General features: G+C 41.5%; 1 protein-coding gene across 5 annotated transcripts in view; it reads right to left on the bottom strand.

Annotated features, from left to right (window-relative positions):
- The window catches only part of Ankle2 (ankyrin repeat and LEM domain-containing protein 2), a 44,103-nt gene that overhangs the window by 23,641 nt on the left and 7,515 nt on the right, over positions 1–12,947 (bottom strand). For all 5 annotated transcript variants that reach the window (XR_012967377.1, XM_076204123.1, XM_076204125.1 and 2 more), the window contains exons 4-9: positions 12,713–12,862; positions 10,651–10,784; positions 8,005–8,130; positions 6,848–7,093; positions 5,200–5,433; positions 3,828–3,988 (exon numbers count right to left, since the gene is read on the bottom strand). Coding sequence is in view for 4 of the 5 variants with exons in the window: in XM_076204123.1 (XP_076060238.1) it covers positions 3,828–3,988; positions 5,200–5,433; positions 6,848–7,093; positions 8,005–8,130; positions 10,651–10,784; positions 12,713–12,862 (1,051 nt within the window). In the remaining variant the exon portion in view is untranslated. The remainder of the gene's footprint in view (positions 1–3,827; positions 3,989–5,199; positions 5,434–6,847; positions 7,094–8,004; positions 8,131–10,650; positions 10,785–12,712; positions 12,863–12,947) is intronic.

Here is a 12,947-nt window from a genome sequence, read left to right as displayed (position 1 = left end):
GAGAGACCAGGGGCAATGGACTGATTGATTTATCCAAACATTTCTTCTTCCTGAAAAGGGAGGTAGCCAGCCAAAGCATGCACCCATCCTCCACCCATTTGTTTTCCCTTTTATCTGAGCTCCTTGTGCATGAAGGGCCATCCCTTCCTACTGCCAAGTGCCTGGGTCAAAAACAATGCAAGACACAGCACATCCACAGCAGGATCTCACAGCCTTAGCTGGTTTATCCTCACTGCTTCATTTCCATGGTGACCCTCCCTCATCCCCTTCATGCATAAATAGAGAAGACAAGGAGAAATCCCTCTGAGTTGTATCAATTTATCATCTGTTCATAACCATTCTCCATTCGCAATTACCTCTTGCCCTCTTGCTTCCAAGTTCAACAGACATTCTCAACCATAAGAGCCTTAACTGGTATTTTCAGCTACTCCTAGTTACATAAAATCCCACACATCTGGTAAAAAGCTTTCTCACACCTTATATTGAAAACAAACAACCTGAATACCCTGCATCATGAAGTCCATTCTCACTACAATCCACAATATCCAAGTTAAGAGAAAGGTTATATCAGTAAGCATCGAAACAAAAATACCCACCTCCCCCAATCAACATGGGTGCAAGGAAGGCCTCTCTACCAGCACATAGCTCACAAATATCACACAAGTGCTGGAAAGATTGAATTTAAAAAAAAAAATTGAAACCCCTGGTCTTTCTTGCACAACACCTGCAACCTTTAGATGATCAGTAACAGCCTTCAGGAAGCAGAACCACAAGTCACTCTTGAACTTATATTTTGTTATTATTTAGGGAATGTTAGTGTGGGGTACTGTAGTATAAGGTATTCTGTGTCTTCTGTGTGGTGGTTATATCTGGGACAGTTTGAATTTGTGGCCAGCCTTAATATGCATAGGCATGGTTTTAATGATGGATGGTGTTCTGATGTAGAGGTACATTATAGAGTAAGAGAAGCAATTAAATGTCATGGTGGAATGAAAAGTGCCATGAGAAATAGGTAGGAGTTTCCTTATATAAGAAAGGGATACATACCTTTAAACACTGTATTGATAATTTGTATATTGAAGCAATTTATCCCATAAGATCTTTAAGAGAATGTGGAGCTGTGTTCCTGGAGCACCCGCCCCCCAAGTAACCCTAAAGTACTAGATAGTATATACATACAGATAGTATATACATATATACATTCCCCCCTAACAAGAGAAGTAGCCAAAAAACAAAGGCATAAAATCCACTCCCACCCATTCCATCCCACATATTCCATTCCCATTCACCTCCCTCCCTCCCTCTTATCTTGGCTCCTCCTGGATGACAGGTCATCCCTGAATCTCACCCACTGCCCTGGGTCAGAAGCAGTGTCACAAGACACAGCACATCCACAGCAAGTCTGCTTCATTAAATCTCTTAAATCTACAGTTGTCTATTTGTCTATATACCAAGGGCTTTTTGGCTACCTCCCTTGTAAGGGGGAAAAAGCCTTGGTATATGTATGTATGTATGTACCAAGGGCTTTTTCCCCCTTACAAGGGAAGTGGGTAAAAGTAAGGTGATGAGATGTACAAGGGGTGAAAGTGGCAGTAGACTGGAAGTGAACATTAAGGAAGAGCGACTGGAGGAAGTGGATAGTTTTAGATACTTGGGTGCAAGTGTAGCAGGAAAAGGTGGAGTGAAGGTGGAGGTAGAATGTAGATTGAGAGAAGCGAGTAAATGCCTTGGTGGATTAAAGAGTGTAATGAGGAATAGACATTTGGGAATGGATGCGAAGAAGAGACTGTATGAAGGAGTGATTGTGCCAACAGCACTGTATGGGGCAGAAACGTGGAACATAAGAGAAGAAGAGAGAAGGAGTTTGAATGTGTTTGAGATGATGTGTCTGAGAAGTATGGTGGGGGTTACTAGGCTGGATAGAGTGAGAAATGAGGAGGTGAGGAGGAGAACAGGGGTGAAAAAGGATTTGGGAGATAGGGTTAATGAAAGAATATTAGGATGGTTTGGACACATGGAAAGAATGAGTGAAGAAAGACTAGTAAAAGAGGTATGGAAGGCAGATGTGGAGGGAGTGAACATGAGGGGACGTCCTAGGATGAGGTGGATGGATGGGGTGAAGGGGGCTTTGGGGAAGAGGGGAATGTCTGTTGAGGAAGGAAGGGAGAGGACGGAAGACAGAGGTGAGTGGAGAATGGTTGTATATGGATGATGTTGTGATTGCATGAGGAGGAATGGGCGGGGGGTGGGGGGTGGGGTAGTATGTGTGAGTAAATTTTGACGCAGCCCGAAGGGATTTCTCCCCGTCCTCTCCTTATATGCAAGGGGGGACGGAGAGGGGGGGTCGCCGATTAAATGAAGCGGCCTTGCTGTGGATGTGCTGTGTCTTGCGACACTGCTTCTGACCCAGGGCGGTGGGCAGGGTGCAGGGATGACCCGTCATCCAGGAGGTGCTCAGATGAGAGGGAGGGTGGGAGGGGTGTGGAGTGTATTTAGGGATGAAATGGGTGGGAGTGTTTTTATGCCTTTCCCTTTTTGGCTACCTCCCTTGGAAGGGGGAAAAAGCCTTGGTATATGTATGTATGTACAAGGGAAGTTACCTTACCTTACCTTATCTTACCTAACCGAGGTACCATGTCTTTAACATTGGCAAGCATGGAACTCCATCTTTTCCGATTCTGAGCCAATCGCATTAGGTCTTCATCTTTAGGGGAAGACTGACAGTGAGATGGATGGATGTGGTAAAAGGAGCTTTGAGCAAGAGGGGAATGTCTGTTAAACAGGAAAGGGAGAAGGCAGGGTATAGGTGTCAGTGGAGAATGGATGTGTATGGATTAATTTGACATGGCCTGAAGTTTTTTTTTTTACTCATCATCTCTCATCTCTATTTTTTGCATTAGGGGATGAGGAGGGGGGTTGTCCTGTTAATGAAGCAGCTGGCCCTGCTGTGGGTGTGCCATGTCATGCTATGTTGCTTCTGACCCAGACAGTGGGCAGGAGACAAGGATGACTCTTCATCCACAAGGAGCTAAGACAAGAGGGAAACAAATGGGTGGAGGATGGGAGTGGAATGGCTGGAGGAAGAGTCCCTAGGTATACAGATAGATAGATCTAATTGCAATATACAAGAAAGGAGCTACAATCATGGATCAAGTCTCTATTCCTCCAACTATCATTAATAATGAGTGCATAACTATTTAAGCCCTATATTTAACAAACATGTACCAACTCATCATTTAGATGAATCTCTCTCAATCACTAGCCTCTATGTTTTTCATCATACTCTGCTTAACTCAGGGACTTTTAAATTAACAGGGGTGAAATTGGCATTGAGCAAGAGGGGAATATCTATTGAGCAAGGAAAGGAGATGGCAGGAGATTGGGGTAAGTGGAGAATGATTGTGATGACTGTCTGACTGTAATGCAAGGAAGGGAGGGGATGGAGGAGGTGGGAGATGGTGGGGTAAGGATCAGTTATATATGAATGATATTTTGACACAGCTTAAAGGGATTTCTCCCTATCTTCTCTTTTTCTGTATGAGGAGACTGAGAGGGGATTTGTGGATTAAATGAAACAGCCTTGTTATGGATGAACTGTGTCTTGCTGCATTGCTCCTGACCCAGGACAGTGGGCAGGAGAAAGGGATGACCTGTCATCCATGAGGAGCTAAGATGAGAGGAAGGAAAAGGTGGTGGATAGGAGTGGAATGGGTGGGAGTGGGTACTTGCTTTTTGACTTGGCTACCTCCCTTGTAAAGGGGGAAAAAGCCTTTGGTATATAGATAAACACCTACCCAAAAGAGTCATGAATTGTGAGAACATCTTACCTCCCAACTTTCTCCAAACCCTTGTCTGGGTCCTCCAATCTGAGTGCTGCTAGCCTTGATTTCTTATTATTGCGTCCAGGTGATGGAGCAGGTGATGAACGCCATCTTTTGTGAAACACTTCTGCTTTCACAGGACTCATAGGACCAGCATAGCCTCGTACCTGTGCATGGGAAAAGGATCAGAATGATAAAACAATGGTTAAAGTATTACATACAAAAGAGAAAAATAAAAGTGGTGTGTAAGTCATGATGGGCTGAAAAATGAGAAAAAAAAAAGTCTTTATGGCAGAATAAAAAATGGGGAAACACACCTTAGATTTAAGTTTAAGAGATATGACTCAACTAATTAACTAATTCAGTACGATGACTCCTACACAGGCATCACAAGGCACGAGTGGGTACATATACCAAGGGCTTTTTCCCCCTTACAATGGAGGTAGCCAAAATCAAAGGGCATAATTACACTTCCACCCATTTCATCTTCACCCACTCTACTCCCATTCATCACCCCTCCCTCCCTCCCTCTTTTCTTGGCTCCTCCTGGATGACAGGTCATCCCTGCATTTCGCCCACTGACCTGAGTCAGAAGCAATGCAACAAGACACAGCACATTCACAGCAAGGCCGCTTCAGTTAATTGGCAACCCTCCCTCTCCGTGCCCTCATGCAGAAAAAGAGAAGACAAGGAGAAATCCCTTAGAGCTGCATCAAAATATCATTCACACACAGAAGCCCTCATCCCTTCCTTGCATCACAGTATCATCTATACACAGTCACTCCCTGCTCATCCATATCTCCTGCCTTCTCCCTTGCTCAACAGACATTCCCCTCTTTTTCAATGCCCCCTTCACCCCATCCAACCATCTTGTCCTTGGTCATCCCCTTATGTTCACTCTACCCACCTCTGCCTTCCACACGTCTTTTACTAATCTTTCATCACTCATTCTTTCCATGTGTCCAAACCATCCCAATAACCTTTCATCAGCCTTATCTGCCATCTCCTTTTCCATTCCCGCTCTCCTCCTCACCTCATTTCTCACTCTATCCAACCTAGTAAGCCCTACCATACTTTCATCTCAAGCACATTCAAGCTTTTCCTCTCTGATTTTCTTAAATTCCAAGCCTGCCCCATACATACATACATATACCAAAGGCTTTTTTCCCCCTTATAAGGGAGGTAGCCAAAAAACAAAGGCATAAAATCCACTCCAACCCATTCCATCCCTATCACACTCCATTCCCCTCCCTCTTGTACAAAAATAAATAAATAGATAAATAAATAAAAAATAAAAATAAATAAATAAATAAATTAAAATAAAATAAATACACAAATAAATTAATAAAAAATAAATACAATAAAATTAAAAATTTACCTTCATACTTGGACTCAATGGGCTAATTGTTCTGACTGGACTGCAAGCAGAATCAATAGGACTCGGTTCTGGACTTCTCAAATCATCCAAACTTGGAGACCAGGGCTGACCAATAGTGGGCTGGAGGCAGAGATCATCATCACGAAAGAGGGGCACATAACACTGATCCCCTAAAAGACATTTGATCTGTTCTACCACAGATGATGGAGAATCACTCTTTCGGGTGCATACAATCTGCAAAAATAAAGCAGTTTTAATAAGTATTTGTTCTTAACACCTGAATGTTCTACATCACCTTTAACACATACAGGGTTATGAGAATCTCATAGTCAAAAGGCAATGAAGGTTATAAAAAATACACTTTTCTTTTTAAATGCATCCATAATCCTAAAAGAATGAAGAATAAAAAAGTCTCTGTCATCAGGGAGAGGCACAAAACCATCATTCATAGTGAGTGTACCCTAAGAGTTCCAGGCAACTGTTAACTGGTGGGTCACAAGCAGCTGCCTTACAACCACTGCCTCCATTACTGGCAAGTATTCCAGTATTCCATCAGTGTTTGATATCACTCTATGCATTTGTTTTTTTACTCACGTACACAGTCCTTACATTTCAACACATTTATTAAAGGCTATGTACTTGATAGATATCACATGCAAAATGCCATACTATAAAGGGCTTTGTTTTCATATGGTGTTCCTTTTGATAGACATTTCTTGGAACAATATTAAGATTTAAGGCCTTACAGAAAAATATTGTGGCATATGGAAGGCTAAGTGGTAGTTATTAATGGGAGATCAGTTTTTCTTTGGTCAACAATCTTTGTATTTCTGAACACGATATTTTTGCATTAAATTAATTTCATTTTCAAGCACCAGTGGATTAGCTACAGAGAAAAAGAGAAAAAGAGAAAAAGAGAAAAAGAGAGAGAGAGAGAGAGAGAGAGAGAGAGAGAGAGAGAGAGAGAGAGAGAGAGAGAGAGAGAGAGAGAGAGAGAGAGAGAGAGAGAGAGAGAGAGAGAGAGAGAGAGAGAGAGAGAGAGAGAGAGAGAGAGAGAGAGAGTGAGAGAGGAGAGAGAGCGAGAGAGAGAGAGAGAGAGAGCAGAGAGAGATGAGAGAGAGAGAGAGAGAGAGAGAGAGAGAGAGAGAGAGAGAGAGAGAGAGAGAGAGAGAGAGAGAGAGAGAGAGAGAGAGAGAGAGAGAGAGAGCGCAGCAGCAGCAGCAGCAGAGGCAGCAATGTCAATTCATGACCTGATATTGAGAAGTTGATTGCAGGGCCATTTCTTGACTGCTTCAACTGGAGAGGTAGCTGCACTTAATGCTGGAGCACAAAGGTATAGCCAGAGCTTAGGTTTGGTTGGGTTTGGGTAGATTAGGGAGTTATTTTTTCTTTTCTTCCATATCACTTTCTCTTCCTCTCTCCACACCTCCATCTCTTCCTCCACACCTCCCTTCATCTTCCTCAGATCTACGAGTAGAGAGTTTACTCTAACAAAGACAAATGATGTGTGGCTCTGGTCTGTAGGGGCCTCCCAAAACAGTCCCTAAAGCATTAGGTTCATGCTACCATGCAATCACTAATGCAAGATACCATGAAGTCTATACCCCAGTATAAGGACCTCTTCATACAGGAACTAAAATCTACTTACATCCAAGGGTGTTTGATCAAATTTGTTCCTGCGATGCTTATCGCATGCTGGATACAAAGTTAACGCCTGCACACATTCCAAAGAGCCATGCTTGCTTGCAAAATGAAGAGGTGTCTCATTGAGGCCCTTGTCCGGCATATTCAGGTAAAGGTCGACCAAGTAGTTGCTTCTGCGCTCTGAACTTTCCAAGGAATCATCTGGATAGAGTTGTTGGAAGAATGATGGATTACCAACTGTTGATAACACCTGAAAAGACAAAAAAAATAAATAAATAAATAAATGAATAAACAAAATACATATATACATACATATACCAAGGCTTTTTCCCCCTTACCAGGGAGGTAGCCAAAAAGGACAAGGCATAAAATCATTCCCACCCATTCCATCCCCAAAAACACTCCACAACCCTCCACCCTCCCTCCCAAATAAACAATAAACAAAATAGAATAAATAAATGAATAAAGTAAATAAATATTACAAAATAAAATACTTAAATATGTACATAAATGCATGCACTAAAAGGCCCTTTCTCTTTTATAATGGGTGGCCGAGTCAAGGTATATACCCACCATTCACCCATCCCACACCCATCCAAACCCATTTGTTGTCTTATATCTTAGCTCCTAGTAGATGAAGGCTCAACATACATATATATACTCAAACCAAAATGCTTTTCCCCTCTGATGATTAATTAGGGTGCCAAGTTAAGACATATACCCACCCAACAAAACCCATACCCATTCCAAAACCTACTCATTGCATCTCCAATGTGCTCCTCTAGGACCAAGGGTCACACTCCTCAAGTCTGAGGCAATGCAACAAGGCAGCATTATTGAGTGATAGGGAATGGAAAACCATTGGAAAAGACCCAGATGCAAAGGCATCAACTCATACCCACCACTTTAATCTATATTCTTGACTTCCAATCATCATATTTAGATTTTAATTCAATATATGAAATCAAACCTAAATTTGGTAACTAGAAACCATGGATATAAATCAAGTTGGAACTGTATATGAATTTGAGGCTAGGTATAATAATTTGGAGGGTAGGATACAAGACCTAATAAGTGTTGCTTCTTTCCTGTTTACTACAGTGAGGTTAATACAATTAAGTAAATACATATACATTCCCAGCAACAGCTCCACTAACCTACCTTAGAGCACAACGCAGCTTGGTTGGTTCGACATGCTACGTGCAGGGCATTATAGCGAGAACCTTCTTGAAGAATTGCTGGAGTGTCACCACTGCTCACCAAATAACGTGGGTTTTCCTTGACACACTACAGAGAGAAAAGAAATTTAATAAGTTTACTAACATGTTGTTGAAGGTTTTGATAAAAAAAAATATATATATATATATATAAAAGTGGGAGGTGAGCCAGCTGTTGTTTGCGGACGACACTGCGCTTGTGGCAGGGTCGGAGGAGGGATTGAGGAAGCTGGTGGCAGAGTTTGGGAGAGTATGTGATAGAAGAAAGCTAAAGATAAATGTGGGTAAAAGTAAGGTGATGAGATGTACAAGGGGTGAAAGTGGCAGTAGACTGGAAGTGAACATTAAGGGAGAGCAACTGGAGGAAGTGGATAGTTTTAGATACTTGGGTGCAAGTGTAGCAGGAAAAGGTGGAGTGAAGGTGGAGGTAGAATGTAGATTGAGAGAAGCGAGTAAATGCCTTGGTGGATTAAAGAGTGTAATAAGGAATAGACATTTAGGAATGGATGCGAAGAGGAGACTGTATGAAGGAGTGATTGTGCCAACAGCACTGTATGGGGCAGAAACATGGAACATAAGAGAAGAAGAGAGAAGGAGTTTGAATGTGTTTGAGATGAGGTGTCTGAGAAGTATGGTGGGGGTTACTAGGCTGGATAGAGTGAGAAATGAGGAGGTGAGGAGGAGAACAGGGGTGAAAAAGGAGCTGGGAGATAGGGTTGATGAAAGAATATTAGGATGGTTTGGACACATGGAAAGTATGACTGAAGAAAGACTAGTAAAAGAGGTATGGAAGGCAGATGTGGAGGGAGTGAACATGAGGGGACATCCTAGGATGATGTGGATGGATGAGGTGAAGGGGATTTGGGGAAGAGAGGAATGTCTGTTGAAGAAGGAAGGGACAAGTGGGTTAGAGCATCACTTCTTGGACCAAAGGCATGGTTCATTAAATCCACGTTACGAAGTCCTCTGTAAGGGACACTGTCCTGGCCCACTGATAAGGGGAGTTTGTGAAATTAAACTGAATCAAATCAATCCCCATCCTATATATGATGGTAGGGGATAATCTCTTCATGAGTGACCTCCCAACCCCAGAACCAGAACTAAACCTATTTCTCTCATATACAGATGACCTGACAATAGTAACCCAGCACAATAAATACAAAATAGCAGCAAAGAATACTCAAGCCCACCTGAAGAAACCCTAAATATAAGATTGAAAACCTCACCCAAGAAATCAATAATGACATTGGTCACACCAGACTATCATAAATCAACTGTCTCACCTTCAAACAATATGCTCACTTCTTCTCTTCTACCACTTCCTTCATCTCTTCATCCAAACAATCATTATCCTTCCTCCTGTTCCCACCTATCCCCCTTGCCCCGCATACCACCTTTGTGCCCTTCATCACTTCCTCCTTGAAACATATACCTATTCTTCTTCTAATTCTACTTTTCCTTTATCCCTCACCACCTCCCACACTTCTCTCCAATTCTCATTGTATTCTTTCTCCTTTTCCTTCTCATTCTCCCACCATTTTCCTCCTCTAAATTTCCCTTCTACCAAAAAATTATCTGACACTCTCCAACTCTTTCCCCTGAAAGGATGAATGCCCAAAATTCTTTCTTTGGGTACCACTACATAGTCCATTAATGCCCTATCACCCACCTCTCCATCCACTACCCTTTCCCATGTGTACTTATGCTTAGCTCTCTTCTTAAAAAATGTGTTTGCTATCATCAATTCCTTTCTAAACACATTTCCATCATCTCTCCACTTAACCCTCAGATCTCCTTACTACTCCATCTATATAAGCTCATCTCTTACTCTTGCATTGAGATCCCCCAACACCAGCTGAATGGTGTTGGGAAATCTCAGTCCCATGGAAGACTCTCAAGAGAATAAAGACACTAGCATGCTTGCATTCTGGACACTATCCAGCTCTTAATTCTGAATCAGCACATAATAGGCTTGGCTACTATTCAAACTCTCCTAGATGCAAACATCACAAAGAGGACACTGAGCACTTCATTCTACAATACCCAAGACTATTTACATGGAACAATACAATATTTCTTCCCCTGATGACCTATGAGCCTAATTGGTGGGTGTTGCTGTTTACCTGAAAGCTGTGAGTTTCCTTCAAGGGAGACATCCTGGGGTAGTAATGGATTGATAGACTAGTTTACATCTACACGCTTTACCCTTTCCTCTACCCAATTCCCTCACTCTTTTCACTTCCTCCCTTTTATTCTTTCTAAAGTTATCCATCATCAAACACATATCCCTCTTCACATCTGCCCTCCTCTTAGCTCCCCTCACCATATGTTAGGCTTCCACCCACTTTTCTCTATATTTCTCATATGCTTCTTCACTTCTCATATACCTGCTTCCTTTCTGCCACCACATCCCTCACCCCTTCATCTCCTTTTATTCCCTCCTATCCTCCTCATCCCACATACTATCAATTTATAGCAAGAGGAATGTGGTTAATACATCTAATCAACATATACATAGGCCTCTCTTATTCAACAAAATTACAATTTATATCAAGATTAATCTACTGATTCTGGCAAAAATTATACTAACATCAGAAAAATAGGTAATATCTCCTTTCTCAATTGATTTTCGTAGCTTGACCAAGTCCTGAGATTTAGGGCCACGATAGGGACTAGACTTCTCTCCAATAACTCCTGTTCCATTGCAGGACTTCCCTGGGTCATCTACAAAAGATAAAGTAAGTTATCAGTCTTAGAATTAACAATGGCTAAATTCTTAATTGAAATATCAAATTCATCTTTTAATCAAGACAATGACAGAGTTAATAATGTCCATGTACATATCCACAGTTTGACCTAAATACAGTGAAGTTTTACTGAACAATAAAAATTAAATATAAATAAAAATCTAAAATATATTAGCTTTTGAAGGATGAGCCTGTAAATAAGGTTAGTAAGGTTTATGGGAAAGTGTTAATGGGGCAAATTAGAACACTTTTAATAGAATAAGAGGCAGAGAGAAATCTTTGGAATGAAATATTTTAGAAACATAATGACAGTATAACAAGACTAGATAGACTGAGAATTAGGAAGGTGAGACAGAGAACAGGGATAGGAAGGGAGATGTTGAATTGGATACATCAGAGTGCTGAGATGGCTTAGGCATGTGGAAATAATGCATGAGCAAAGACTAGCAAAAATAGCATGGGAAACATTAGTGCATGGATTGAGCTTGAGAGGAAAACTGAAAATTACATAAATGGATGGGATGATGGGAGATTTAGATGCACATGGAATATCTGTCGGCCAAGGAAGACAAAGTGCAAAAGATAGGAATGAATCAGGGATGCAAGACAAGAATGGATGGACCAAGAAATATGAAGGTAAGGCAGAGAACAAGGATGGGAAGGAAGCAGTCAATTTGGATAGATCAAAGTGGTGAGTTCAGGTCCATAGAAGGAATGATTGATGAAAGACTGGCAATGAGTAGAGAGCACAAGTAGATGGGGTATGCTTGGCTTCACAGTTGATACTCATACAACATTCATTCCATATATCAAAGACCTGATGGCAAAAATCCACATGAAAATGAATCTACTTAGATCTATTGTAAACAATGACTCTGGCCAACAGAAAGAAACTAATGATTATCCACAAGCTATTCATAAGAACCATCTTCAAGTATGCCTCCATAGCATGGTTCCCAACAATCTGCAAGAGACCTTCTGGGGCAACAGATTCACCATCAAATGATATTTACTTTGCCAGTTCTTAAGAACCATGATTAACTACCTTTCCACAGCACTGTTCCTAACAGTCAGGAAAATAAAAAACAGAGACAAAACAAAGTATGGAAAATAGAACATTTGCATACAGAAACCAAAGTCCTCCCAACAGAATATCACATGAAAAGTATGAGTATAGTGAGCCCTCAACCCTACTCACCCATCTCATTAAGTCATATGAGCACAACCAATGAATGCAATATAAACACTCCACTGGTAGCCTACTACTCCTACATCTACAACAACCTACCACCTACACCACACATTACATTCATAATACACTCAATCACAACACATGCACTGCAAGACCAACAGCAAAACCCCCTGCTCCATTGAACCCATCCAGACATTAGCCCCACAGAAAAATTCTACACAAGAGAGACAAGATCCACACTGGCAGGAATACATTTAGATCATTGTCCAGCATTTAAATATTACCAACACAGAAAAGGCATGGCCACAGAAACAAACTGCCCCCAATGGTACTACCATACAGAGGAAGCCACACCTTATCCTACATTAGTCATATACAGTGAGTGAATCATGGGTCAATCTGGTGGTTGTAGCTAGTGACCTGGGAACCATGGATCTACTGCAAGAGAGACCTCCTGGACCAGAGAATGGATTGACTGATCTTGGCATGTGTATCAAGCTCAACTTGTTTTCAAATAAACTAGTGTCAAACAGATGTTTTAGAAGGTTTTATGTGGACTTCAAGGGGGGGGAGGGAGAGAGGGAGGGAGGGAGGGAGGGAGGGAGGGAGAGAGAGAGAGAGAGAGAGAGAGAGATAGAGAGAGAGAGATAGAGAGAGAGAGAGAGAGAGAGAGAGAGAGAGAGAGAGAGAGAGAGAGAGAGAGAAATACTTACCACATGATGCAGATGATGCAGGGATGTCTGGTCCTGTCTGAGCAAAGTGTAGAGCATCTTCATAACTCTGAAAGGCTTTGAACCTAGATCCTTTATGCTTTTTCATAAGTTTTAAACATGATGTCTTATCATTTAAGACAGGCTCATAATCTGAAATGGTGGGAGATACACAACTGTCAAAGATTAAATCATACTTTCTTCATAAAAGAAAATATATATATGCTCCCTTCCTTTA

Source organism: Oratosquilla oratoria, chromosome 20 (assembly GCF_046742065.1).
Source record: "Oratosquilla oratoria isolate Oo_2021 chromosome 20, ASM4674206v1, whole genome shotgun sequence".
NCBI classification, from domain to species: Eukaryota; Metazoa; Arthropoda; class Malacostraca; order Stomatopoda; family Squillidae; genus Oratosquilla; species Oratosquilla oratoria.
The sequence above is the reverse complement of the archived record's forward strand: the minus strand, read 5'-3'. Positions and strand labels throughout refer to the sequence as shown.